The 12,814-nt window shown below is 40.1% G+C and overlaps 1 protein-coding gene across 6 annotated transcripts in view; it reads left to right on the top strand.

The window, feature by feature from the left end:
- SATB1 (SATB homeobox 1) overlaps window positions 1-12,814 on the top strand; it is a 92,065-nt gene that overhangs the window by 64,603 nt on the left and 14,648 nt on the right. For all 6 annotated transcript variants that reach the window (XM_066555160.1, XM_066555174.1, XM_066555183.1 and 3 more), the window contains one exon: window positions 789-944. In XM_066555160.1, the coding sequence (XP_066411257.1) occupies window positions 789-944 (156 nt within the window). The remainder of the gene's footprint in view (window positions 1-788; window positions 945-12,814) is intronic.

Genomic DNA, 12,814 nt, shown 5'->3' with positions numbered 1-12,814 from the left:
CATCATTTCCAGAGGATGAAGGAAAGGATAGTCTCCTGCACATCATGTCGCTACTGATGTATTTTTTTGTTGTTTTCCTTAATGCTGCAGATGCAGCATAAAGGTGGTACTGTAATCACTCTGTCTTGTTTGAATGTTTGGTATTTATTTAATCTGGATTGCAAGAAGAATAAATATTTGGTGTATGTAAGTGAAATACAAGTAGAATGAGTAGCTTTAAGAAAGTCTTATCTTGGTTTCATGAAGGAGTGGTTTAAGTATGCGTTATTCTAAACTGTCTCTCAAAAACAGCTTAAGAACCAAACTGATAAAATAAATTTTTAAAAATTCAATCTAAAGCCACAACTTTTCAACATTATAATGCATTAGAGTGTACTGGGCATAAGACATTAATCAAGATATATCTGTCAGATTTCTATTTCATTAGAGATTCTTTTATGTTGCACTTAAAATTTTTATTTAATTTGTGTGGGGCAAAGAAATCATGTAAGGGTTCACAAGTCTCTACAAGACTGTTTGACAGGTTTCCACCTAATTTATGACATTGAAATTTGCACTGGTCTGTTAATGGTAACTCGAATTTCAGATGCACCTGTTACAATGCACTGAATTTTCCTGTTTCCTAGTTGCTGGAACCATAGATAACTTACAATGTTTATTCTGCAAAATGCTGAAAGAGTATCAGAGAAAGATTGGATAAAAGGAATAAAATGAAAAGGGGAACTACTTAGGGAGGGAAAGAGAGGAAAATAACTTTTTCATAATGAAAAATGTCTCATATTTTCTAGGTCAAAACTGCTACTATTGCTACAGAGAGGAATGGAAAACCAGAAAACAATTCCATGAACATTAATGCTTCCATTTATGATGAGATTCAGCAGGAAATGAAGAGGGCTAAGGTGTCCCAAGCACTGTTTGCGAAGGTTGCGGCAACCAAAAGCCAGGTAAAATTCCCAGGGCTCAAAGAGCTCCATGTCCTGTGCAATTATTTCCCAGATCAGTTTCTGTGTGAGTTGAAATGTGTAGCTGGGTCAGGGTATCAGCCCAGTACAACAACTCAGAGCTCCTTGCTGAGTCTGGAGGTAACCTCTGGTTCCCCAGAGAGGGTAGAGAAGCAGCTTCCTGAGATGTCTTACTCCCTTTTCCCCACCAGCCAGACACCTTCCCTCTGTGCCTATGGATCTTGATGTGGCTCAGAAGGGATCAGGTTCATCTGTTTTTAGCTGATGTGAATGTGGCAAAAGCTGTGGTCCAGATCTGGGTATCGCTGCCAAATTCATCTTGAGGCTTTGGTGTTTTGCAATTGCATGTGCTGCAATGAGGAACGCTGGGGTGCTGGGTTTTTGCAAAAAAAATTTAGTCAGACCCACTGGTGAGACTGGCATGAGAGGTGGACTGTCAAAAACAAAAAAAAAAAAAAAAGAAAGAAAACCAACAAAAAAAGGACATCAAAAAATTACAGTTGTACAAGTTATAGCTGAGAAAAAAAGTATAATTTTGTCAAACACAATGTCTGCTTGGTTACCTGCTTGCATGCATACATATATGTTGCATATTCAGTTTTAAGCCTTTGTTTTGTGGTTTCCTATTCTGTTTTCTTTAACTGAAGATTTTCTGTCAAGTTTAGTGGCAAGAGGGAAATCAGTGGGCACTTGTTGGGTGTGATTATCATAAATGACATGTCTTCTGAGAAAGATCACTGGAGTATGTGAATGCATTGATTTAAGTGAGAATGTGCTCAAGAAGTAAAGGCAAAACATATAGAAAAATGAGAAAGGTATAGTTATACAAATGCTTGAAAGAAATCAAATGTTGAATTTTCATATTAGATTAAGTGTTAAATACATTTAATCACTACTTCTTTATTTTTCTAAAATTATTTCATAGAAAAATTCAGCATCTTCCAGGGAAAGCTAGTGAAGCTCAGTTGGACTGATGTTTCTTGGGCCATCAGCATTTTAGTGGTGGTTTTCTTTTTAACGAGGCTTTAACTTTTGACTTCTGTGCTGTTCACATTTTGGAGTTCACTTCATTGTACAGAAAGGATGTTGTCTCTTAAGTTATATGGTGTAAGGAGCATTTAAAGGGATATTTTGGAAATGTTGTATCAAAATGATTAAACTCAAGCTGTGGACTGTAAAAATTATAGCTTTATAGGCCACATGCCTGCCTACCCTTCAATCACTGTCAAAGTGATAATTTCAACAATAATATGTTTCTTTTATTGTGGGATTCTAAACACCAAGTGCTGTTTAAACATTAAACTGAATTGTTTATGTTAGTGCTGTACTCAGTGTGTCATACATCAGGCCACTATAATCTCTCATGGAATGTAAAAATTCTGTCATGAATCATGGCTTGTATATCGGAAATTACTGTAATTTTGATTGGAAATTACAGAGCTCTTGAAATGTTTCTAATTATGATAGAATGTTACAGCAGCTTCCAACCTGTGTGCTCCTCAGATGTCTTTATTTACATGTCAAAACTTGGGGTTAGAGAACTGTCCGTTTTCTGCACCTTCCCCTTTCCACTGCATTCTTCTGTAAAGCTAAGGTATTAAGCCAGTCCATCAGCCCACATAATTTTGTTCTGATCTGATTTGTGCAATAGTGTATTTACTAAAGTGCGAAGCCTTAAAATTTCTAGGTTGATCAGCTCTTTCAGTGCTGACTTTCAGAGGGAGAGGCAATCAAAATGAAGCCTGAAAGCCTCCAGAGGACTGCAGGTTTAGTTGAGCATTGGTATAAAATCTAGATTCTTGTACAAACTTTGCTACTAAGTACACAAAACAACACCAAACACTTCTTTTCTACTTTACTCTGGTGATTATACCTGTGTTCTCAGGGGTTATTTTTCCCACCAATTTCAGCAATATTAATTTATGTGTCTAGCATGCTTTCAGGTCTGTAGTTAAATGAAGTGTTATTTGTACTAGAAAGCTGCTTTGCAGAAGTAACCTCCTAGGTGGACTAGGATGTGCTGGGTCTTCTCAAACTAGCAGACTGTTAGTAACCAATTAATAATCTTTCAATATGTAGCACTGCCATCTATACTAAAGGAGGTGCATGTACTGTAAAAGATTCTTCATTGGAGCTCTTCAGTGGTACAAGTAAACATTTCTTGGGGCAAAAAAGTCTCCCTTGCACAAAAAAGAGGCTTGTTCAAACATATTCTCTAAGAGAACCTCTCTTGAGAGAGATCTCTTCTTGATATTTTTTTCAGTTTGGAGATACTGGTTCCATACTCAGAACTGGAAATCCTGAGATAACCCAAGTTGTAGTAAAAAGTCTGAAGGACTCATATTAGAAAATGATGTGTTGATTAACATTTTTGTTCTTAAAAATTGCTAAAATTGAACATTATTGATTTTATCTTATTTTGGATATAAGGACTTAATTAATTTCGGAGTGCAGTCTGGAGCTGTGGTGTAAAACCATATGTGACGTAAACCAGCTCTGTGAGGGGACAAAGGCCTAGAAGGCCTTGCCTTTTTTTTTCCTAATAAACTGATTTGGGGCAACATTAGATTGGATGAATAAGGAGCCAGCATCTGCAAGGTGGCTGGGCTTGCCTGAGCCAGGAGACTGCAGATAATGTTCTGCTGACTAGAGCACTTTGTACAGAATTGCTACTAAATGATGTGCTACAGGAGTTTCTATTTGGGTAGCACCAAGGTAAAAAACGAGCATCTTCCCTTGCACTGTGTTAGTGCCTTTGGCAAGAGTGGAACTGGAAATCCTGGGATAATCACTTAATTACAATGAAAAGTCTGGAGGAAACACATTAGAAAATAATGTGTTGATTAACAGTTTTATTTTTAAATCCTCCTGAGTTGTGGAGGACCAACCGCATGTGGACCTGACGCTCAACAAAGCAGCTGGGTGCTGGGGCCTGCTGTGGCAGAGATCCTGGGATCAGGCAGAGGTTGCTGTGCTGTTAAGAGAGTTCATTTTCTGACTCAGGTGGGGGATGATTTGCCTGCTTGAAGTTTCATGGTGCACTTTGCTGGCAGCTTGTTAGTGTTCCCAAAGGAAAGGGCCTATCTGGTACATGGGTTTGGGGACACAGCTAGGACATTCCTTCCATTGTTGAATACTTTTCCCACACAGGAATGCATATGTTTGGTATATTTTTAAGTGTCTATGTTTTTAAGGATTCATATATTATCTACAGAATAATTTAAAAATCTGTTAAATTCAAAATATATACTTCAAAAGTTAATATGATTATACTGAGGAGCTAAGAAGGATATTACAATTCAAATTCCTGGAATACATCATATCTTTGGAGAGTTTTAGAATTTTAATTGGCAAAGCACGTAATGTCCGTGTTTAAAATCTTGTGGTTTTATTGTAGGTTGTCTTTCTAATAGGCCTGCATGGGTTTTTTGTTAGATTATGTTGAAAAGAAAGCTTTGCAAAAATGCACACAAAAGGAAGACAGAAAGGTTTACCAAGTGTTTTGTCTCTTCTCGCAGGTTGTTGATTCTTAATGGCAGAGTGGCAATGCCAGCAGTATTATTTGCTAAAATTTAATCAGCACACCTGAATAACTCTAAATTAAAAGAATCCACACGTAAAATTTTGTGGCGTATGTTAGTTTTACAATTTCATCATATTGGATTTTTATTAAATTTGCAACCTGAAAGTCTGATTCAACTACTTAAGGAAGCACATTCCTAATTTTGTTATTAAAAAAAAAGAAAAAAAAGTTGATTTGTATAATGATCATTAAGGTATCATGGTTCAGTAACTCTGCAGTGGTTATGATGTTCTCATGTGGGAGCCAGGGATGAGTTTTTCTTGGTGGTGACAGATGCTGAAATCTAATTTTATTCCATAAAAACAGATAAACAAGCAAACAAAACCCCCATACCTAAGAGCCCTGAGAGATAAGGCAGGTAGAGACTTGTAGTGTTTCTGTATGTTTACTATGTTTTGAGAAGTTAGATTTATGTTATGGCTTATCCTGAAAAGCTGTGTCTCACATGTGCTAGTATGAAGCAGGGAAGAAAGCAATACTTTGCTGAAAATCCAGTTAAATTGCTAAAGCTTTCTTAAATTTAGGAAATTACAGTTTGCAAAAACTGCAGTAATATCAAGCTCCATACCTCTGAGAGTCCCATGCACTACAGTTTCAGGCCACTAGCCTGCTTTATTTACCTAAAGAAGTTTAATTTTTAGTGAAATAAATGGGTGAAATCAATACTCTTCTGCAGTCAATCCTGCAATCCTGGCTCGTTATGGCTCCTTAGGTGCCGAATGCCCTCCCTTCTCACCAAATGAAAATGCCTGTATGTGGAGGGTGAGACTCTTGGTTCACACAGAATCATGCTTTGATTTTAAAATAATTCTAATGGAGTACTACCATACCTCCAGAAACCTCATTTAATGAGATGGTTCTGACCTGTTACTTCTGAGCTGTTGTGTTGTGTTGCCCAGTTTCCTGTTCTTCATCCCCGTCTTTCACTTTGGTTAGTAGTAGTTTCACATACAAAGTGTGGAGGTAAAATAATGGTTTTCAGAACATGCTAGAGACTCCATCCTGAGCCATCAGGCAAGTATTTTATACAGTGGCTATTTAATTAGAAGGGGTTGACTTTTTGCCTTTGTATGCACTGGGAGTGTTCTCTTCCAGGAGGCTGCATAAGAGATCCTATGGGTAGGCACTAGGCGCAGAGCATCTAGCACTCATGAGTAGATGGGAAGGAGTTAAATGGGAAGGGAATGCTAAACATTGGCACTAAAAATGCTTTTGGCATGCAAATACCATGCTTTTCCTGACATAAATATTTTCAGAATAGGCCATTAGAGTTCAGGTATATAAAACCCTGCTTTTACTGGAAATTTTAATGTTGTAGTAAACCTAGAGATTTATAGTGAAAAATTGATGTCTGTTATCTCACTTTTATCTTTTTAACCAGCAGTTTTATAAATGCTATATCTTTGATCTGGCTTTTTCCATCTAGAGACTAAGCTATATACGCTAATAGGAAAGTCATTTTTAAACAGCTTCCCACACTGAACAAGCACGGTATTGTGGATCTGGCACAGAGATGTAACATGCCATTACCGCAGATATAGAACAATCTATTCAACTATTTTCCAGCTGGAGGAAAAGAAACCTTTTTATCACCAAGAGTAACCCTCTGGTAACAACGTGGCTTTAGGAGGGGATCTTGAAATTTATTTCCAAAGCTGTTTCCTCAGGGCACTGCACCTCAGGCTGCCCAGAGGGGTGCAACCTGCAGGGCAGGAGGGGGCTCAGTCCTTCGCCCATCACCCTGCTCTCAGTCAAGTTCTCTCCTGCCTTTGTCTCCCTCAGAGCAGCTGAGTCACTTCCTGGGTTTAAATCTTGGCTTAAAAACCTCCTTCCCCCCCACCCCACCTCCCCCCCAACCTCAGTGTACAATGGATTCTCTGTGGAGCAGGGGGGGATGCTGCACAGGGAGACGCGAGGTGGAAACACAATGTACTCTGAGGTCTGCTGTTTCACAGGTCCACCTGGAAATAAACCCCTCACCCCAGTGCAAAGGCGAGATACAGTAGTTAGAAAACATTAGCTGCAAAAACACACAACAACATCTATTTCTTATAATTTTTTAATGTTGTTTTCCTCCCCCCTCATTGCCTGGGGGTGATTGCTCTGGCAGTTGAAGAGGTGCCATGAGCAGCAGGAGTCGGGGTGGGATCGGGTGTCGGCAGGGATGCAAGAGGAAGAGTGTGAACTGAGAAAGCAAGATGGGCTTTTGCATGCGATCAAGAATTGCCCCATAAAGCGGCATGTCATTCAGTGAAACTGTGAAACTTGGCAGATAGAGCTGATTTGTTTCTTTCACAAAATATCGAGTTACAGAGTCATACTGTGTTCTGTCTTGCCCAGGTCAGAGGAAAAAGGATTTTCAGGTTTCTGGTAGGGGAAAGAAATGAATGTTCCATGTCCTTCCTCTGCCCCATGTCCTAGTCCCTCTTACAACATCTCCTCTCAGAAATAAAGGTTAAAATCTCAGGAAATTTCTGTAGCTTTTTTTTTTTTAAATACTTCTCAGAAAGGGAGTAGAAAAATTCAGTTTAGCTGACTCTCTTATCTCTTGACCATGGTAGACCCAAGAAAAGGCTGGCATTGATCCTGACTATATCCCACTTTATTGGTATGGCTTTGGTGGAGTGGCTAGACTTCAGTGAGCCTTGGGTTCCCCCTAATAAAGAATAGATGGCAGCTTCATGAATCAACAAAGATGCACTGAAGAGAAACCACCTTAAAATCTTCAAGGTGGTACACATCAGCATGTAATTGCCCACATCACCTTGGAGCCAGGTAGCCCTTTCAACACTTTAGGCAAAGGCTAGATTTGTTGACACACTGATGAAAAAGAGTGCTTCCTGAGCATGCTTTACACGAGGGGTCAAATCGGCTGAGGCTGGAGGTTCCCAGCCAGACGGGTGGCAGCAGGAGCTGTTCAAATGCTGCCGTTTAAAGGACTGGTAGCAGCTTCAGGAGATGGAGTGTATTTGAGCCCTGAGGAGAGCTTCCCTGGAGGGATACAGTGCACACCTGCCCCGCTCTGCTCCGGTTGGGAGTTAATGCCTAACGCTCTCACAGCCGCAGCCTGTGGCGCGTCCCTGGGAGGCGCTGGGACCACTGAGTGCCTGGCAGGATGCAGCCCGCAGGTGTCCAGAAACAGGAGAGCAGGGGGTTTTGGTTGGATGGTTTTTGTCTGGTGGAAAGAGCATAAATGAGTGAGAGAAGCTAGGAGAAGTACAAGTTAAAGTCATTAAATGTACAAATGAAAAAGGAGAGCCAAGAAGAGAAAGCTCTTTACAAAATATAAAATTATGTTAAAGCATCAAGACGGCACAACATAAGGAATGTTTGGTACATGTTATTGAAACTGAAAAATCAGAGTATGGAATGAATTATAATTTAGCATAATCCATAATTTTACAGTTTTCATTTTGAATTATTTATCTTATATGATTTGATTAAAGATAAAACTGGCTGACAAGATCTCTAACATCTCTGCATGTCTTAATGTCAAATGAAAAAACTGTATTATAACTTCACCATTTTAAATTTTTTATTTGTATTGTTTCTATATAGCTCCCTTTTATTTTTAAAGCATATTTCAGCTATTCATTGTGTACACGCGATTCCATAACCCATCAGGCTTCAGTGTTGCCTCAGTACCTCTGATTCAGTAAATCAGATCATAGGCAGCATGCTGTCATATAATAAGGTGTCTGATCCTTATTACCAGTTTGTTGATGCACAGACTCCTTCAAATTGACCATTGCAACACATGGTTTCCCCTGAAACTAGCTGTGATAATTAGCGTGGCTCTAATGAGACAGAATGTCACTGATCTTGTGCTGAACTGTCGAGTATCGACGCTACGGATGGGAACTGTCAAAGCTTGCCATCTGTGACAGAGCTTGGCATATTCCATTTGCAAGGTAGAGCATGCTCAATAGACTGTTTTTAAACAAATGGTCCATTTCTTGATTAGGGCTCTGTGTTCTGTTACTGTGGAAGACTTTATATCATAGTTAAACTTCTTGCTTTTTTTTCCCCCTTTTTCTTCTACTGGGGTAAGCTTGTTAGGAAATGAAAACATTAATGATCCTCAAACCAGTCCTTCAGTCTTCTGTTAGACTTTTGGGGAGAGGTAGGGAGGATCTGATGAGATATTTATTCTTCTTCCTTCCCCCAGTTATCTTCATGTATTTCTTCTAGGGCTTGCAATCCCACAAGCCTTTTATCTGATTTTTTTAAGCACTGAGGGGTAGGGATGGCATAGTTTTGAAGTATAGCAGAACAAAAATTTAGAAGTCTCAGGTGACGTGCAGCAGGAGCATGTGCACCTGGGATGAAAGATTGAACTGGTCAGGAGAGTCAGGCACCCAGACTCCCGGGACTGGCCCTGCAAAATGCCGTGAAAAAAGTCCAGCGCTGCTTATCATTCCAAAATATGCTTTGTTGCTTTTTATTTCCTCCTTCTCTGGCAGACCACACAGGGCTTGTTCTGAAGAACATTTTCACTAATCTGATCAGGCAGCCAAATACGCCGGGAAAACTGCTTTAATGATCCCACTAATTACCTCAAGTCAATATGAACTGTATTATTAGACTGAGGGAAAATATTCCATTAGGTCTCCCCCTTGGGAGTTTCTCCGCTTTGTGATGTCACCGAAGCCTTCGCCCTCTCGCTTGTAATTAATTTTATTTACACACGCAGGCACGCACAAGGTCACACCTGCACAACCGGAGCTGGCCAGGGAGCTAGTGGCACTCAGGCTTAATCAGATCTGTCATAATTACCATTCTGCATGTTTCTGACACACGCTGTGAAATATTTCAATTTAACTGCCGCTACCAGCACAACCAGATGTAGTGTGAGTGTGGCTGCATTGGAAATATTATTCCTCAGGATAAACTCTCTCCTCCTCCTTTTTCCTCCCACCCCCTCTCCCTTTTACAGCTAATGTGGCACAGAAGCTGATGTATCCTGTAAATCTTGAATGCAGTGCTAGATTGATAACAGCAGATTAGACAGTTTAACCACAAACAGCTTGTTCATTTTTCACAAATGAAAACCACATGTGGTGTAACTAAAATTTCAGGCTTTTTTTTTTTCCCCTCCTCTTTGGTTGTTGTTTCCTTTTGTGTGTGCGTGTGTGTGTTAAGGTCTGCCTTTAGCTGTAAAGGGGTGAAATAAAAGAGTAAACATACAGGGGGAAGAGACACTGCTGTCTTTGGAGATTATTTCTCTTTGACCTTTATTAAAAACCTTCCCTGTTTTGGCAAAAAAATCAGATACCGCACAGGGGTTTGTCACTCACTCTGAGACTTTCTAATCTCTGGGGTTTATGCCCATTTATTAAAGAAGTCATCCGACTGTGCTGGTTTTCAAAATAACATACCAGCAAACTCCTCACTTTAAGAGCTTCTAACCAAAAAATGTAGTCTTCACTGCTACCTAAATTTAGCAGAAATAAAATTTTCTGCCAAAGTTTTTCACCATGGATTTTGTCTCCTTGCTAACCCTTCCCTGTACCTCTTCCTTTGGGGAAAAGATTCTTTTTAAAAAAGAATCCCCAAGGCCTTTAGAAATTTTTTGGAAATGGAAAATTGGTCAGTATTTTTATTAAAATATTCCCATATTTCTTTTGAAAACAGATAGTGAAAAATTAAATACTATCTTATGAAAACACTCTTTAGGAGACTAGAAATTTCTGTAAATTGTTTTGCTTTTTTTCACAAATTCATTTTTTCAGGTAAATTGTTCAGCCTTCCCTAATTAAACAGCCATCAGTACTTGGTAAGGTAGTTTTTTTTAATCTGCTCTTTAGTAGATCACAGTTGGCTAGTTTTCCTACACAGAGAAAAAAAATCTATGCTATTTTGATAGAAAGTTTTAATTATAAGACTCTAAAACAATTTTTGCAGCAAGGAAAAAAAATGTAAGTGTGCAGAATGGAACTAAGCAGATTCTCCAAAAGCTGTTCCAGGTATTGTCAGGCGGGAGGAGTGGAGCAGTACATGGGATAGAAAGTCATCAAATCTAATCTGTAATAAGGCTTCCAGGGGAGGTTAAAAAAAAAAGTAGCTTTACTAAGAGGTTGTTTTATCCATTGGCCATGATTTCTGATGCAGTGGCAATATTGAAGGTGCAAGAGTCAGGGAGCTAAGACTCAGTGTTTGAAGTCAGTCACAAGAAAGTGAGCAGGACAGGTTTTGAAAGCCACTGAAGGTGCAGTTTGTAGCAGAAAATTTAGCTATGTAGATGGCCCCCCTGGCTGCTGCAGGGCTCATGCTCGTACCAGTTGGGCAGCAGCTGCTGACTGCATTTCTGACTGCATTACTGGTTTCCCAGAGCTGAGTTGGTTGGTGCAGGTGTCCCTCCCTTCCATCAGTGTCCCTCACTGCATGGCAGTGCCATCTCCATTAGTGACTCCCCCAGGATCCATGCAGGCCCCAAAAAGAGTGAAAATCTTATTCTGGAGGAGCAGCCAAATTCCTGGAAGTGCTGTGGGTGCAGATATCAGAAAAATAAGTCTGAAGTAAGATGAAGAGGAGGACAGGAAGGGCTCATATTGGACGAGGCAATGCTGAAATGAACTGTCAAGATTCTTGCAAAGATCTGGAAATACAGCACTCATTTCTCCAGAAAGCTGTTCAAAAAATATGCAGTTGGAAAGCACTGGATTGCCAAAAGAAGAAAGTATGGCACCCTCTGCCACCTCCTCTGAGTCTTTTATTTTTAGTTTTTCTCTCTTAGGTAGAGGTGTTCTGGTTCCTACACTCCAGATGTGTGAATCAGCTCTTCCCCAGGCAGCACCTGCTGTCTGCCTGACAAGAGGTGCTGTTTCTGGCAGGATGGATTTTCTTAATCTCTCTTCCTGCATTCTATACCCTCACCTTCTGTTTTGTTTTTATCTCACCATCTTCTCTTATTCCTCTCAGTATGGCTCTTCTCTTAGTTCTCCTTGGACTTTTCCCACCCCTTCCCATCCCTTAAACACCCTCACCACCCACTCTTGCCTCTTTATCCTGCCCTACCCCTGTCCCCTGCCTGCTGGAATCCCACCCCAGGCACAGCCCCCCACACACCATGATTTTGTACACATATTCCTTTGTGTGTGGGACACAGTGTGGGCACTCCATGCCTTTGGCCTTTGCTGGACTGGTCACCAGCACTGCTGGCTTTTAGGGTGGAGCATTGTTCCCATTCTCTGCATGGTGACACGGATTTAGCCAGGAAAAAAAAACATACTCTTGGTTTCTCTCTCTTGTGCCTTCTGTGAGCAGATCACTGATTCAGGAGGTTTTTGAAGATTGAGCATATCAGTGTTTTAACTATTAATAAAAAGGGAGAAAGTTTGAGTGAGCTGTATGAGAGTTAACTAGGGGCATAAAAGCAAACAGAGCTGTGGTGGCAGAGGCGAGGAGGAGGCTGAGGAGTCAGTGAGCAGCCTGTGGTTCCCGGCTGTGGGGGAAGCAGGGTACCAAGTAAACAGCACGGAAAACAAAAGCGAGCTCAACCCGTAACTAAACAGGAAATGACAGGGTAGAATTCCCGCTGAAAAACTGAGCTGCTAAATATGTAACTGCAACGAATAAAGGCATCCTGTGCAAGCACAAATATACAGTAACAGTCTGAGAAGTAATTTGTTAAAGGAGTGACCAATTACAAATCAGGTGAAGGGCTGCTGGGCAAAGGCAGGAGTAAAAAATAACAGATGTGTGTTTCTCCCCTAAACTGTGTAATTCAAAACACATTACACCTGAAAGAATGTTGCAGGATTGCTAGATGCAAGGTGAGAAAGGAGATGATATTTTGTTCCAGATAAATTTTTGTTTTACTGCTCCTAATAATTTCTCATTGCATCCATTTTTTTTTATTTTGTTCAGATTTAACCTCTAAGTCAAACTTCAGATTTTCGGTTATGTGTTAGCCCGAACTGTTGGCATCTATTGAATAGGCTAGAGCAGGCATGCAGCTAGCTAAGTGGGGAAATTTCCGATTTGCAAATATTTATCTAATTTCAAATCTGCCAGATTCTGTCTGAAAGCACATTGTTATTCGGGGGGCATCTCATTTTTATTCCTGTGCAGTGTTATGTTCCCTTACTTCAGGATGGAATTTTAGAAGCATGTAAATATAGTTTTCAGAATCTTTGTAAAGCAAAGATGTTTGGACTGAGAAGTCCTTAGCAGAATTCCCTGAAGTTTTGGACCCCAACTTATCAAGAATGGCACACATATCAGTTAACATCTGTGGGTTGACTCAGGTGACTGGTTATTTTGCTAG

Source organism: Molothrus aeneus, chromosome 1 (assembly GCF_037042795.1).
Source record: "Molothrus aeneus isolate 106 chromosome 1, BPBGC_Maene_1.0, whole genome shotgun sequence".
Classification (NCBI taxonomy): Eukaryota; Metazoa; Chordata; class Aves; order Passeriformes; family Icteridae; genus Molothrus; species Molothrus aeneus.
The sequence above is the reverse complement of the archived record's forward strand: the minus strand, read 5'-3'. Positions and strand labels throughout refer to the sequence as shown.